The 16,699-nt window shown below is 36.3% G+C and overlaps 1 protein-coding gene across 4 annotated transcripts in view; it reads right to left on the bottom strand.

Moving 5' to 3' along the window:
• The window catches only part of Pitslre (cyclin dependent kinase 11B pitslre), a 172,071-nt gene that overhangs the window by 112,441 nt on the left and 42,931 nt on the right, over positions 1 to 16,699 (bottom strand). For 3 of the 4 annotated variants that reach the window (XM_081741325.1, XM_081741326.1, XM_081741328.1), the window contains exon 5: positions 9,654 to 9,692. The exons of the other annotated variant lie outside the window; for it this stretch is intronic. In XM_081741325.1, the coding sequence (XP_081597451.1) occupies positions 9,654 to 9,692 (39 nt within the window). The remainder of the gene's footprint in view (positions 1 to 9,653; positions 9,693 to 16,699) is intronic. 4 annotated transcript variants of the gene reach the window in all.

Genomic DNA, 16,699 nt, shown 5'->3' with positions numbered 1-16,699 from the left:
AAATCACTAGATCGATATAAATTAAGGCTCAAGAAAATCAATAGGAAAAATTTTGTGCCAAATAAAAACATACTTGTTTGTTCCAAACATCTTGAAGTGGCCGACTTCGAGCAATCATGTTTACTGAAAGAAAAGCTAGAGAATCATTTACACGCAAAGCTGAGGGATATAAAGTATCTTTTTTTTTTTCTAAATTTTCAAGTTGTGAAAAATCACTAGATCGATATAAATTAAGGCTCAAGAAAATCAATAGGAAAAATGTTGTGCCAAATAAAAACATACTTGTTTGTTCCAAACATCTTGAAGTGGCCGACTTCGAGCAATCATGTTTACTGAAAGAAAAGCTAGAGAATCATTTACACGCAAAGCTGAGGGATATAAAGTATCTTTTTTTTTTCTAAATTTTCAAGTTGTGAAAAATCACTAGATCGATATAAATTAAGGCTCAAGAAAATCAATAGGAAAAATTTTGTGCCAAATAAAAACATACTTGTTTGTTCCAAACATCTTGAAGTGGCCGACTTCGAGCAATCATGTTTACTGAAAGAAAAGCTAGAGAATCATTTACACGCAAAGCTGAGGGATATAAAGTATCTTTTTTTTTTTCTAAATTTTCAAGTTGTGAAAAATCACTAGATCGATATAAATTAAGGCTCAAGAAAATCAATAGGAAAAATTTTGTGCCAAATAAAAACATACTTGTTTGTTCCAAACATCTTGAAGTGGCCGACTTCGAGCAATCATGTTTACTGAAAGAAAAGCTAGAGAATCATTTACACGCAAAGCTGAGGGATATAAAGTATCTTTTTTTTTTTCTAAATTTTCAAGTTGTGAAAAATCACTAGATCGATATAAATTAAGGCTCAAGAAAATCAATAGGATAAATTTTGTGCCAAATAAAAACATACTTGTTTGTTCCAAACATCTTGAAGTGGCCGACTTCGAGCAATCATGTTTACTGAAAGAAAAGCTAGAGAATCATTTACACGCAAAGCTGAGGGATATAAAGTATCTTTTTTTTTTCTAAATTTTCAAGTTGTGAAAAATCACTAGATCGATATAAATTAAGGCTCAAGAAAATCAATAGGAAAAATTTTGTGCCAAATAAAAACATACTTGTTTGTTCCAAACATCTTGAAGTGGCCGACTTCGAGCAATCATGTTTACTGAAAGAAAAGCTAGAGAATCATTTACACGCAAAGCTGAGGGATATAAAGTATCTTTTTTTTTTCTAAATTTTCAAGTTGTGAAAAATCACTAGATCGATATAAATTAAGGCTCAAGAAAATCAATAGGAAAAATTTTGTGCCAAATAAAAACATACTTGTTTGTTCCAAACATCTTGAAGTGGCCGACTTCGAGCAATCATGTTTACTGAAAGAAAAGCTAGAGAATCATTTACACGCAAAGCTGAGGGATATAAAGTATCTTTTTTTTTTTCTAAATTTTCAAGTTGTGAAAAATCACTAGATCGATATAAATTAAGGCTCAAGAAAATCAATAGGATAAATTTTGTACCAAATAAAAACATACTTGTTTGTTCCAAACATCTTGAAGTGGCCGACTTCGAGCAATCATGTTTACTGAAAGAAAAGCTAGAGAATCATTTACACGCAAAGCTGAGGGATATAAAGTATCTTTTTTTTTTCTAAATTTTCAAGTTGTGAAAAATCACTAGATCGATATAAATTAAGGCTCAAGAAAATCAATAGGAAAAATTTTGTGCCAAATAAAAACATACTTGTTTGTTCCAAACATCTTGAAGTGGCCGACTTCGAGCAATCATGTTTACTGAAAGAAAAGCTAGAGAATCATTTACACGCAAAGCTGAGGGATATAAAGTATCTTTTTTTTTTCTAAATTTTCAAGTTGTGAAAAATCACTAGATCGATATAAATTAAGGCTCAAGAAAATCAATAGGATAAATTTTGTGCCAAATAAAAACATACTTGTTTGTTCCAAACATCTTGAAGTGGCCGACTTCGAGCAATCATGTTTACTGAAAGAAAAGCTAGAGAATCATTTACACGCAAAGCTGAGGGATATAAAGTATCTTTTTTTTTTCTAAATTTTCAAGTTGTGAAAAATCACTAGATCGATATAAATTAAGGCTCAAGAAAATCAATAGGAAAAATTTTGTGCCAAATAAAAACATACTTGTTTGTTCCAAACATCTTGAAGTGGCCGACTTCGAGCAATCATGTTTACTGAAAGAAAAGCTAGAGAATCATTTACACGCAAAGCTGAGGGATATAAAGTATCTTTTTTTTTTCTAAATTTTCAAGTTGTGAAAAATCACTAGATCGATATAAATTAAGGCTCAAGAAAATCAATAGGAAAAATTTTGTGCCAAATAAAAACATACTTGTTTGTTCCAAACATCTTGAAGTGGCCGACTTCGAGCAATCATGTTTACTGAAAGAAAAGCTAGAGAATCATTTACACGCAAAGCTGAGGGATATAAAGTATCTTTTTTTTTTCTAAATTTTCAAGTTGTGAAAAATCACTAGATCGATATAAATTAAGGCTCAAGAAAATCAATAGGAAAAATTTTGTGCCAAATAAAAACATACTTGTTTGTTCCAAACATCTTGAAGTGGCCGACTTCGAGCAATCATGTTTACTGAAAGAAAAGCTAGAGAATCATTTACACGCAAAGCTGAGGGATATAAAGTATCTTTTTTTTTTCTAAATTTTCAAGTTGTGAAAAATCACTAGATCGATATAAATTAAGGCTCAAGAAAATCAATAGGAAAAATTTTGTGCCAAATAAAAACATACTTGTTTGTTCCAAACATCTTGAAGTGGCCGACTTCGAGCAATCATGTTTACTGAAAGAAAAGCTAGAGAATCATTTACACGCAAAGCTGAGGGATATAAAGTATCTTTTTTTTTCTAAATTTTCAAGTTGTGAAAAATCACTAGATCGATATAAATTAAGGCTCAAGAAAATCAATAGGAAAAATGTTGTGCCAAATAAAAACATACTTGTTTGTTCCAAACATCTTGAAGTGGCCGACTTCGAGCAATCATGTTTACTGAAAGAAAAGCTAGAGAATCATTTACACGCAAAGCTGAGGGATATAAAGTATCTTTTTTTTTCTAAATTTTCAAGTTGTGAAAAATCACTAGATCGATATAAATTAAGGCTCAAGAAAATCAATAGGAAAAATTTTGTGCCAAATAAAAACATACTTGTTTGTTCCAAACATCTTGAAGTGGCCGACTTCGAGCAATCATGTTTACTGAAAGAAAAGCTAGAGAATCATTTACACGCAAAGCGGAGGGATATAAAGTATCTTTTTTTTTTCTAAATTTTCAAGTTGTGAAAAATCACTAGATCGATATAAATTAAGGCTCAAGAAAATCAATAGGAAAAATTTTGTGCCAAATAAAAACATACTTGTTTGTTCCAAACATCTTGAAGTGGCCGACTTCGAGCAATCATGTTTACTGAAAGAAAAGCTAGAGAATCATTTACACGCAAAGCTGAGGGATATAAAGTATCTTTTTTTTTCTAAATTTTCAAGTTGTGAAAAATCACTAGATCGATATAAATTAAGGCTCAAGAAAATCAATAGGAAAAATTTTGTGCCAAATAAAAACATACTTGTTTGTTCCAAACATCTTGAAGTGGCCGACTTCGAGCAATCATGTTTACTGAAAGAAAAGCTAGAGAATCATTTACACGCAAAGCTGAGGGATATAAAGTATCTTTTTTTTTTTCTAAATTTTCAAGTTGTGAAAAATCACTAGATCGATATAAATTAAGGCTCAAGAAAATCAATAGGAAAAATTTTGTGCCAAATAAAAACATACTTGTTTGTTCCAAACATCTTGAAGTGGCCGACTTCGAGCAATCATGTTTACTGAAAGAAAAGCTAGAGAATCATTTACACGCAAAGCTGAGGGATATAAAGTATCTTTTTTTTTTTCTAAATTTTCAAGTTGTGAAAAATCACTAGATCGATATAAATTAAGGCTCAAGAAAATCAATAGGAAAAATTTTGTGCCAAATAAAAACATACTTGTTTGTTCCAAACATCTTGAAGTGGCCGACTTCGAGCAATCATGTTTACTGAAAGAAAAGCTAGAGAATCATTTACACGCAAAGCTGAGGGATATAAAGTATCTTTTTTTTTTCTAAATTTTCAAGTTGTGAAAAATCACTAGATCGATATAAATTAAGGCTCAAGAAAATCAATAGGAAAAATTTTGTGCCAAATAAAAACATACTTGTTTGTTCCAAACATCTTGAAGTGGCCGACTTCGAGCAATCATGTTTACTGAAAGAAAAGCTAGAGAATCATTTACACGCAAAGCTGAGGGATATAAAGTATCTTTTTTTTTTCTAAATTTTCAAGTTGTGAAAAATCACTAGATCGATATAAATTAAGGCTCAAGAAAATCAATAGGAAAAATTTTGTGCCAAATAAAAACATACTTGTTTGTTCCAAACATCTTGAAGTGGCCGACTTCGAGCAATCATGTTTACTGAAAGAAAAGCTAGAGAATCATTTACACGCAAAGCTGAGGGATATAAAGTATCTTTTTTTTTTCTAAATTTTCAAGTTGTGAAAAATCACTAGATCGATATAAATTAAGGCTCAAGAAAATCAATAGGAAAAATTTTGTGCCAAATAAAAACATACTTGTTTGTTCCAAACATCTTGAAGTGGCCGACTTCGAGCAATCATGTTTACTGAAAGAAAAGCTAGAGAATCATTTACACGCAAAGCTGAGGGATATAAAGTATCTTTTTTTTTTCTAAATTTTCAAGTTGTGAAAAATCACTAGATCGATATAAATTAAGGCTCAAGAAAATCAATAGGAAAAATTTTGTGCCAAATAAAAACATACTTGTTTGTTCCAAACATCTTGAAGTGGCCGACTTCGAGCAATCATGTTTACTGAAAGAAAAGCTAGAGAATCATTTGCACGCAAAGCTGAGAAAGAATGCTGTTCCAAGTATATTCTTGAAAGGTTTAGAATTCGAACCATTGAACAAGCGCCGATGTATGTCCAGTTACCAAGGAAAAAAAAGAAAAGAAAAAAAAAAACGTAATTGACGGTTTGTAGTGAAGACAGGGCATTAGAGGTTAATAGCGACGGTGTCACTCATGATTCTGAAGGTACTGTTTTAGAAATAAATGTAAATACAACTACTATACACTGTGAATTGAGGAGTGAAATATACCGGCTTTTAGAAGGAATCAGCGACGATGGCAGTGTTCCTCAGGACATTGATTCATCGTTTAATCTTTCTGTATCAAATGACAATGATGATGAAATGGGTGACGAGAGTTGTTCCGCAGAGAGCGATGCGAATAAAACATATTTAACTGGTAAAATATTTTTCGCATTCTTTCGAACTTCAATGATGTTATTTCATTTCTGCCGCATATACATATGCTATGCTCCTGTACATACCCTGAAGCACAAAATTATAAGGTTATCGTAAAAAAAAAAAAAAAAAAAATGTAACAAAACACGAAAATGAACATACTTATGTTTGGGAATCGAAACCATGATTAAAGAAAAGGTACTTAGGTGTTGTAGCAATCTCTTCCGCCATTTATTTAAATGGTACTGGTTTTGAAACTTCTAGTTCCTTTTGTAAAACGCCGAACTTATGCTTTGTAGGAAAAACTACGTTTTATAATATAAAAATTTTTGTGTAGCCCACCATCAGATATTTTTTACATGCACATGATATTTCTAAGTTGATGCAATCAGTTCTGGAAAAGGAAATCGCACTTTAGAACGTGCCACGCTTCACTCAGAAACGAAATGCTTGGTACTGTGTATGGAAGCCTGCTCTCGCAGCTTGCCCATGTATGACGTCATCACATTTTTTTTTTTTTTTTTTACCTCTGTTACTTGCTAACGACTGAACGTATCGTGATCAAACAAACACCACTCCTTTTAGAATTTTAAACTCTACAAATGGAAATAATTTGTAAAAAATGCATTTCTAAATCGAACTGCTCCTTTAAGAACAGACCTTTAATTTCAAGAAAATAAAAATCAACACTGTCAATTATGCAATAATGCTCTTTTAGTTTCGTATATATCATGTAGTAAACTATCTATTCACCCTTTCACTTTTAGAAAATAACCATCTCTGAAACTAAGTAGTAGGCAATCAGCAATATTAATTTGAAATAAATAATAGTAATAATTTTTTTTCTAACTATTGGGCAACACTAATTCGAAGAAAATAATAACTGCTGCTAACTATTCCGCATCATAATTTGAAATTCGAAAAATAAATAATTATACGGTAACATACTTGCAGAATATATCGCTCTCTGATGTTAACTATTCAAAGTAATATTAATTTCGAAAAAAATTAGTATTTTTGTTGCTAACTATTTGGAAACACATTTAAATTCGAAGAATATAACAATCCATGATGCTATTCGGAAGCACGTCTTTCATTTCAAGAAATAACTCTGGTATAAACTATTTGTCAATCTTCTAATTCGGAGAAAATAACTAATTGGTGTAACAATTCGGGAATCTTTAAATTCGGAGGAAATAACTAACTCTGGTGTAAATATTCGGGAACAGTTCAATTAGAAGGAAATAACTAACTGGTGTAACTATTCGGGAACAGTTTGATTCGGGGAAAATAACTAACTGGGGTAGCTATTCGGGTACAGTTTAATTTGGGGAAAATAACTAACTAGTGGAATTATTCGGCAACCTTTTAATTCGGAGGAAATAACTGGCGTAACCATTCGGGAATTTAATTCGGAGAAAACAGCTAACTCTTGAGTAACTATTCGGACATATTAAATTTCTAAAAACAGATATTTCTGCTGCTAACTATTCAAAAACATCTTTAAATATGAAGAAAATAGACTATTTTTGATAATGTTCGGAAACAAAGTTTTTACTTTGTGAAAATACGAATATTTGGTGTTAACTATTCGGCAACACACTTTAAACTTCGGAAAAAATCTTAAGTGTTATTATTCAGACGACTGATTGGTTAAGTATAGTTTAAGGAATATCCCTTTATTTTGAAGAGAACAACGAACTCTTCGTGCTATTCGGAAACATATTTTTAATCTCGAAAAAAAAAAAATAACAAACACCGGTGCTAGCTATTCGATAACCCTCTTTTACTTTGAAAAAAAAAAAACTATTTTTGTTATTCACTATTCAATAGCATTCCTTTAATTTGAACAAAGTAACCATCTATTTTGGTACTTTATTGACAAGATAATTATTTAAGAAGATATTACTTCTGGAGTTAAAAATTGGCAAACTTTTATAAATATACCCGCCTATATTTGAGGTCTATAGCGAATTCCTAGGTGTCATCATGAGATAAAGTCCAGGATTTTCAGTCATGGTGAGTTTCACAAATCTCTTATATTTGAAACATAGATGTATGAGGGTGAATCAAAAAGTAAGTTACACTTCCAAGTTATGGCCATTTATGAAACCACCTACACACTGACACGGCTATTATAACATATACTGTATGTTCACTTTTGCACATAGTCACCAAGAGACTGTAAACATTTCCTGTAAAGGTCAACAAACGTTTCGATTCCGAATGCATAGAAATCACCTCTAGCGCTAGGTAACCACCTGGAGACAGCTACTTTCACCTCTTCATCGTTTCGGAATCGTCGTCCACCGAGATCATTTTTCAACTTACCGAACACATGATAATCACACGGGGCTAAGTCCAGACTATGTGCAGGATGTTGCCATACCTCCCAATTGAATCGTTGCAGCAGTTCGAATGTTTGGCGGACCGTGTGAGGTGATGTGTTATCGTGCAACAAAATCACACCGGTGCTCAATTTTTCCCTTTTCTTTAATTATCTTACGCAACCAGTGCAAAGTTTGACAATATGAAGCCGCGTTGATTGTGGTACTTGCAAACACGTGCACCACATTCTCAATGTCAAAAAGCACCGTCGCCATAACCTTTCCTGCTGAAGGTTGGACCTTGGCTTTCTTTCGTGGTGGTGTGCACCCATTCAATCCATGTTTTCTTTGATCCGAGGGTGAAGCGGTGGATCCACGTTTCTTTCCCTGTGATGATTCGCCGCAGAAACTCGTTGCCCTCCACAGAATACCGTTGCAAAAATGCTTGTAAGGATTGCAAACGTTGTCCCTTGTAAACATCGGTTAGCAGACGTAGGACCCATCTTTGACACAGTTTACGAAAGCCAAAGTGCTCGTGAACAATGAAGAACACACTGCCATACGAAATGTTCAGCAGGCTGGCAATTTCCTGCAGTGTTACGCGCTGATTCTCTCTGATGATCCCATTCACATAGTCAACATTTGCAACGGTAGTGGATGTTGTGAGCCTGTCTTTGCAATATTCGTCCGTGAGATGCGTGTGTCCGGCGTCAAATTGTTTACACCACTTTACAATACCAGGGAGAGATATTGCACACTCACCATATACACCAGTAATTTCACAAGATCGGACATAGAAATCTGATCGTTGCCTGCACCTCCAATTTGAAGTGAACATCCAGTTGATGCGCCATTGAACCTAGCCCGCTCTGCACACACAACACGACGCGAGACCACACAAGCCTTCCTCTCGGACGTGTCAGCAGTTACTGCAGCTTCCCCTACATTGGCCATAGTCTCAATACACAGCGCGCTCTCGCGGCGAGCTAGTGTAACTTACTTTATAATTCGCCATCGTATTACTAATTTTGGTACTCATACCCACTTTCTTAACCTCAACTTTTTCGTGAACATGGCGGCCAATATGTTCTTTCGGAGAGTTCCATCCGAAGACTGTTCTAGCCTATTTACCTAGAATAGGTAGGCGGGACCACTCAGTCGATTGAGTGGCCAGTTCCTTTTTCCTTATACTTCAAAACGGTATAAGAACTTGAAAAGTAGAACAACGGGGTAGCAGTATAGGTTAAAAAATGTAATGTAATCTTTCCGTTTAACGTCCCACAATTATGCTCATTAGGCTACGGAAGAAGATGATTAAGGCACGTAAATGATGATGGAAGAATTGATGGAATTAGAATGTGTGAGGAAACGAGAGTACCTCAAAAAAAAAACACGGATACGATGTTGTTCATCACAAACTTGCTTGTCCGGGGATCGAACCAGGGACCCTACGCACCAGAGGTAAGCGCTCTACCACTGAGCTACCATGCCCCTTTTAAAGTATAGGTTAAGAATTAGGATTATCAGTACCTATGAGTAATTATAATTTCCTTACACAGTATATTTACTTAGCACGTCAATTAATATTTTAATATATGAAACTTGGATTTATTCTTGTGTCAAGAAACTAGATGCTTTGACAGAGGTGACCGAACTGTAAAATTCAATTTTATATTATGGTTTATGAGATAAACTTGTCGTTATAAACCAAAGAACTTAAAAGTTTCTTCTTGTCAATTACAGCACAATATAGTGGCGTACTTAGTGAGATATCGTTCCTCAGACTTTTCCTCAATGAGCAAACACAACAAAATTTCAGAATTATATAAAAGAAACAGACAAAACAAAACACTAATAACTTGTCATTATATAATAATAACCTTACGGTACTCTACAGGACCAACTTTCTGCACACCACAACGCCGGTGCAAAACAGTTTATATAATATCTCTCTCGCCGAAGGATTCAGGAAAACAACTCACCTTCACCGCCAATCGGAAATCCTCGGATTTCGCCATTGCCTGAAGAGACAGAAAATTACTCAAAGGATCTGTTTGAATGTGCTTACTATACTTTAAAAAGCAAATATATAACTCTGCTGATCAGCTCGGCAGGGTCGACAAACAAATCACAGAAAAAAAAAAAAAAAAAACATATTTCCTCTCTAATGTTTATAAACTGAATGTGTAATAATAAATGCGAATAGCAACATACCGTTTCTAATGTTGCTTCATCTTGGTCAGAAGGGCCCTATATTTGTAAATCTACATTACAGATCAAAATATATGCCTCAATGGAAGTATTATGTACTATAGATCTTATGTTTATTCTTGTTGTGGCACTAATTCAGAATACAACAAATAAAAGCATTGCCTTCTCCTTGAAATGTGTATCAGCATATCAGTCGGTATGTGCATCCTAGAATTTCAACGTCCATAGTTTAACATGTATTGAATGCATAATAGCGACAATTTCTTTAAAATGATATCGAAGATTTTACGGCATATTGTTAAGGTAGCAAGAACTGTCACGCTCACCACAATTTGGTATGATTTGATTTTAGCGTCCTTTTCAGCAATGAGGCTACACGAGACGTGGACCTAGAGCTTAACGTGAGATCCGAACCACATTAGCACCCGCCGGAAATCGAACCCGGGTCTCCCACACCAAAGGCGTGTACGTTAATCAGTCAGCCACGAAGCAGTTCACAACACCACGTGAATATTACGTGGGTCGTTCAAAACCTTTTTTTCAAAAAGAAATAACGAGCCCGAAAACTGACACAAAAGTAGCAATGTGTTCTTTCATCTTCCCTCTACGTTTACCAGACAATGCAATGTAGTGCGGGCTACCGCGTCGTACGTGGCGTGTGATTAGCGTCAGTCATGCAGTGAGAAACGTACCCTGGCCATAAGGAGTAGCGAATCATGGTGGAATGTGTTGGCGGTGTAGAGTACACAAGAGATTCGTTTTGTGATCCGGTAGAGGGGCAAAATACTTTGTTCCTATCGACATCCACAGGCAGCTCCTTATTTATAAAGACTGTGAAATGCCAGTGTAAATGGTGCAAAGGTGGTGCAAATTGTTTTCTGAAGGACGAACAAGCATATTCGACGAAGGTGGCCCATCTTTAGTCAGTGACAACATTGGTTTTATCCAACTAAAGAATCAAGATTTGAAGCAGCCGCTGATCTGAACATTTTCGTCGCGACTGCACACAAAATCATCCACGAAACACTGGGATACGCAAATGTTTCTTCGCGTCAAGTTCCATGAAAACTCACTGAACAACATCGCAACACGCGTATGGCCTGCTGCCTGGATTCTCTGACCCGGTATCACAATGAAAGGAACAACTTTCTCTGTCGTATTGTAACTCAAGATGAGAGCTTCGTTCATCACTACATTCCAGAATTCAAGCGGACGTCGATGGAATGGAAATACCCCACGCCCTCTGTGAAGAAAAAGCTCAAGGTTCAAACATCTGCAGGTAAGGTTCTTGTGATTGTCTTGGGATTCCAAGGGAATGGTGCTCACACAATGTTTCAAGAAACACGAACCAGTCAATGCTGCACATTATTGACAAACAACTGCAGCAGGGTCAGCGTTTTCAGAATGTTTGGAAGTTCAGACAACTGTAAATGGATGATTGAATGTTCTTCGTTCTCTGGACCCAGAATTTTTTGCAGATGTCTTTCAAAAACTCGCGCAACAATGGGACAAATGCTTGTGCCACCTTGGAGATTATGTTGAAAAGTGAGAACGGATCATGTTCTTTGTGCAACTTGATTTTTTGTCTATGCCGTAAGTAATAAACTTTTGGCAACATAGAAAAACGTTTTCCTTGAACGATCCACGTACAAACTATGCTCAGATAGCAAAAACTGTCACACTCTCGACGATACTGGAAACTTCGCTAAAGGACTTGCACGCTCACGATGATACTACAAACTTTGATGAGATAGCAAAGACTGTCACGCTCACGAGAATACTACAAACTTGCTGCACGAGAATACTACAAACTTGCTGAGATAGCAAAGACTGTCACGCTCAGAATGATAATACAATCAAATTGAGTTCTGGCGCATTTTGTGCATGGGAACAAGACACAATTTTACATGCTCTTATCTAGCATGTAGAATTTTTGATACTTATGCCGATACTAATCGTGTAACGTAAAATAATACCGAGAAATTAAGACTTCAACATCATTGTTAACTCCGAAATCTTTGTAAAAAATACATAATATTTTTGCCTTATTTTAACGTGAATAATATATCTACGAAGTTTGCTGAATATGCTACGCAACATTTTGTGTAGTTGAAGCAGTTACTTGTCTTTACATATTTCTTTTTCTTCAACAAATTATCCTCTTTAGTCGACGACAAAGCATTGCAGGCCATCAGAATATTTCAGCCACTATATTCAAGTTATATTCATTCTACTTTTGCACGTAGTAACTTATATTCATTTCTACTTTTAGTAACTAGCGAACGCGTATTAGTCTCATTGTTTCTGCAGATATTACAAATCAAAGTATATTTTCACCATCAACTATACCCTAGGCATTTCTGGAACAAAGAGAAGCATTCTATACGAGGGTTATTCCAAATTCAATTCTCCCAGTAACTAGTGATATTTAAAAGTTGTAAAAATATACCGGTCAAAATAGAGAGACAACACAGTATCTTAGCAATCCGTATAGTGTTATTATAGTGCGAGACAAGCCGTTTTGTTCAACAACACACAAGCAGTGAACAAGAGTTCTATACCCGCTAGCTGTAACGTCTCTAATATACTTCATTTTCTGCAAGCAGACAGATACATAACATATGTGACTATTTTAAAAGTAACCTCCTTTCCTTAAGCATTATGCTCAAACGAAGGTTCTAGCAGTTTTCCTTATCGCAGCTATGACTATAGCCTTTTTACAGCAGTTTGTAGCCCTTTTACTTACAGTAGCAAATGAGACCACAATCCAGTGAAATAGGGATAGAAGCCATTCTTTTTACCTATGATTCTCAAAGATATTAGTGCAAGAAATTGAAAGAAGGTGTACAGAGGCGCATGACGAAACACACACGCAACATTGGATTACTTGTTGAGCATATTACCTGATCAATGTGTTTAGTAAGTCAGCCAAGTCAATATATAAATCGAGTTCCGTCACTTCTTTCAACCTGGATTTTGTGCCAAGCAATTATCCGATTACTAATTGTTTAGTACTCATTTAAGGAAGAATCCCATGATAAAGGAAGGAACTGTTACATACCTGGCAACTGCATTCTTTGACGTGAGGTTGAAAAAGTTGCAGCCACAGCACAACAAGTGCCTAAATTTGGGTGGCTACTATTGACTGACAAGTCTGATGTTTTGTACGTAACGACAATTTCTACTATTTTTGCCATTCAATTAACGACTGGTTTTGAAAAATAATCTACGCATATCTACTAGTAGCCGAATAGCTTACACAAGCTAAGCTTCTATGTGTTTGGCCGTCAGTTACATCCCGGCGGGTATACATTGTTCTGCAGAAAAACATAAGTTACATGGTAAAGAAGAATTGTCAAAATAGCAAAAAACATGTAATTCATAAAAAATAAAATCCAATTTTAAGAGTACAGTCTCTCATGAAAGTGTACAAATGAAATTAAATACATATTAGGATGGAACGAAATTTTAAAAAGTCAATTTTCGAAAATCAAAATAATGGTATCTGGAAAGTTACCGCTTGGTATCAATACATTTCGATTAAAATTCCATCCCTAAGTTCATCCTTATCTTAGGTGCACCATGGGGACAACTTGTCCAAAATTAGGAATTTTTATAAAAATTAAGATCAATACAACTAAAACATACGGGCTGGGCGGCAACTTTATCTTCGAATAACCCATAATTCCTTTAACAAACTAATTTTAAAAAGAAGAAAAAAAAAACCTTTGGATTAATATCTTTGGGTTTATCTGGGGCTCAATACATTGCAAAAATCTCCGACTATTTCAGAAAATACAGAGTCCGCCAGAAAAATGTATACACTTTTTGTCACCCTGTATTCGGGAGTTTTCCACCCATAGATGTCGCCATTGTCAATTGTTTTTAGTTAAAATTACGTTGTACGGTTTTTTCGCTCAACAGATGTCGGTACTGTCAACACGGTTAGTGAAAAGAAATTAGCAAGTACACGGTTGACGTTCGAGCCGCGTAAGTACGTTTTGAAGTGTTTTATGAGGTTTGGGAATGCCATCGAAGTGCAGCGTCAGTGGAGAGAGAAGTTTGGTATTGAACCACCAACCCGCCTAACATGTCAATCGTGCACCTGTCATTTTCTTATATCAGTAACCGTGGTGACAGTACCGACATCTGTTGAGCGAAAAACCGTAAAACAACATAATTTTAACTGAAAACAATTGACAACGCCGACATCTGTTGGGCGAAAGGAAAACCAATACTACAACATACTTAAATTTCAGAACAACTGTCAATGCCAGTATCCTGAAACTGGGTGACAAACAGTGTATACATTTTTCTGGCGGACTCTGTATTAAGAAATTAAATTAATAAAACTACAACGCTTGTTGGTGAAAAAATCTACTCCACAGTTGAGTATTGGAAATCACGCGCTTCTGATCACATGTCCAGTTGTAGGTTCATGTTTCATATAACCTCGGTGTCAAAAAGAAAGGCATTATATCCCAAAGAATCAATCTGAATATTTGTTTTCTTGTCTGTTATATGACGCAATTAACTGAAATTGTGAATTACAGTATAGTCCATAAATACCCAAAGATATTAATTAGAATGTTTTACATTACATTATACTAATTGGTTATCTTACTAGAAACAAAAGGCCAAAATTTCTATTTTAACTTTCCAAAGCTGACTTTTCTTCGTTCCTCCTTTACGTGTATGTATGTCTGTGTGCAGATAGTGATCAATTTAATGGAAACACCTTTTAGAAAAAATAAAGTACAACTTACCAGATTAATAAGGCATTGAACCATCTTTCGTCCTCAGAACAGCTCTGAGATAACGTAGACTGGAGTCATAGAGCCCATAAATGGTAATAAGCGGATTTCATGTGCAGTACATCACTCAGTTCCATGAGGAAGGATGGAGGCAGAAACGGACTTCAAAGCGTACCACAGATGTTCAATTATATTCAAGTCTGGGGACTGAGCGGTCTAAGGGAAATGTCCTGATGTTCCTCAAACTACGCCACAACAGTTCCAGTTGTGTGAATGGGCGCATTATCATCCTGGCCTAGTGCTAAAGCGTTAGGGTACCGTATGAGAAGTCTGGTCCATGCAAACTGACCCGTATGTCCATGTTATATAATTCGCAAACGACTGTGATTGTCGATACAGGTTGTGGGAAACAGTGCTTGAGTTTCTCCATTTGCACCGCAGTTGTACGAAGATTCAGTGTGACATTACGTTTTAATGCTCGGCAAAACCTGTCACTGAGTGTTTCCTTCCGACAACTGTTCCTTTTCGCCGATGTGGTGCTGGCATCGTTTTATAGGCCGTCCTCACTTGGGACACTGTCCTTCCTGAAGCCGCTTTCATCACACACGCACCATATAACTGAGCGCCAACAATATGCCCTGTTTGGAAATTAGAGGTCGAGCACTTTACACTAACAACGTCTACTCAGTTCACTGCATACAGTCATTCTACTGCTCCTCACGTAGTACGGGATATGCTCTAACCACCAGCATTAGCTCGCTGTTATTCAGATATCTGACATGTTCGAAATCCAAGTATTTTCATTATATTCGAGCTATATATATATATATATATATATATATATATATATGAGAGGGTCATTTAACTCGAAATGGCAACACTGTTACGATGGGAGTGTCGTATGGGCAGAAGACAAATGACGAAGGTAATGTGTTCCGTGGATGTGTACGAGTCAGTTCAACGCTGCTGCGGCCCCATATTACGGTGTGTGTGGCGAGTAGACATTGTTCAAGTGATTCTCGTGTGAAATACCACCCTAACGCAATGTTCACGCGTGCAGAACAGCGTGTATTTGGACGATTCCCAGAGGATTAGTAGAGGCCTGTGGTGAAGCTACTCTACCGTATCGGGCAGTGACGAGATGGGTTGCAGCATTTCAGACGGGACGACGGTCAACAGACAAAATGCACGGTGGAGGTCATATGCGAACGGCTACGGACGAAATTCATCTTGCAAGATTACGGACATTGACGGTGATCGGCGCTGGACTTGTAGTGAATTGGCGCAGGAGCTGAACATTTCTTCCGGATCAGTGTTCCGCATGTTAACACAAGATCTTGGCATGAGGAAAATTGCAGCCAGATGGGTACCCCATGCTCTGACTGAAGTTCAAAAAGCTTAGGCAAGAGCCAGCAAACATGAAGGTGATGATTATGATAATGTCATACGACCACGAAAGCATTATCCTGTCACATGAAGTTCCACCGGGCGTTACCGTCAATGCTGCATACTATGCTTCATACCTCAGTGACCATTTGCGACCAACATTGTGGCCCAAACGTCCATACCTCCTGGAGTCTGGACCAATTTTCCTACACGACAATGCCAGATGCCAAACAGCCCATCCAGTACAGACCCTGTTACGACGATGGAGTTGGGACGTACTAGAGCACCCGCCAAACTTCCCGGATATGAGCCCCTGCGATTTTGATCTTTTCCCAAAAATGAAAGAACCTCTCAGGGGCAAACGTTTCAAAGACATTCCCAGCATTGTTCGTGCCTTAGGACACACTGTCAATACCCTCTCACAACGTGGGGTTTGACAGGTATTCAACAGTTACCAGTCATCTAGCGAAGCGTTTAACAGGCTGGCGGAGACTACATCGAAGGACTGTTAGCTTCTTGAGGTGAGTGATTCACTACATTCAATTTCACATCTATGTTGCCACTACGAGTTAAATGACCATCGTATATATATAATCAATTTATGCAGATGGTTATTAAAGTAATAGTGAAAATGCAATTTACTTCATTAATACGACATGGGACCACTGTTAGCCTGA

This window comes from Thermobia domestica, chromosome 15, assembly GCF_964235325.1.
Source record: "Thermobia domestica chromosome 15, izTheDome1.hap1.1, whole genome shotgun sequence".
Taxonomy (NCBI): Eukaryota; Metazoa; Arthropoda; class Insecta; order Zygentoma; family Lepismatidae; genus Thermobia; species Thermobia domestica.
This window is presented reverse-complemented; position numbering and strand designations above follow the sequence as displayed.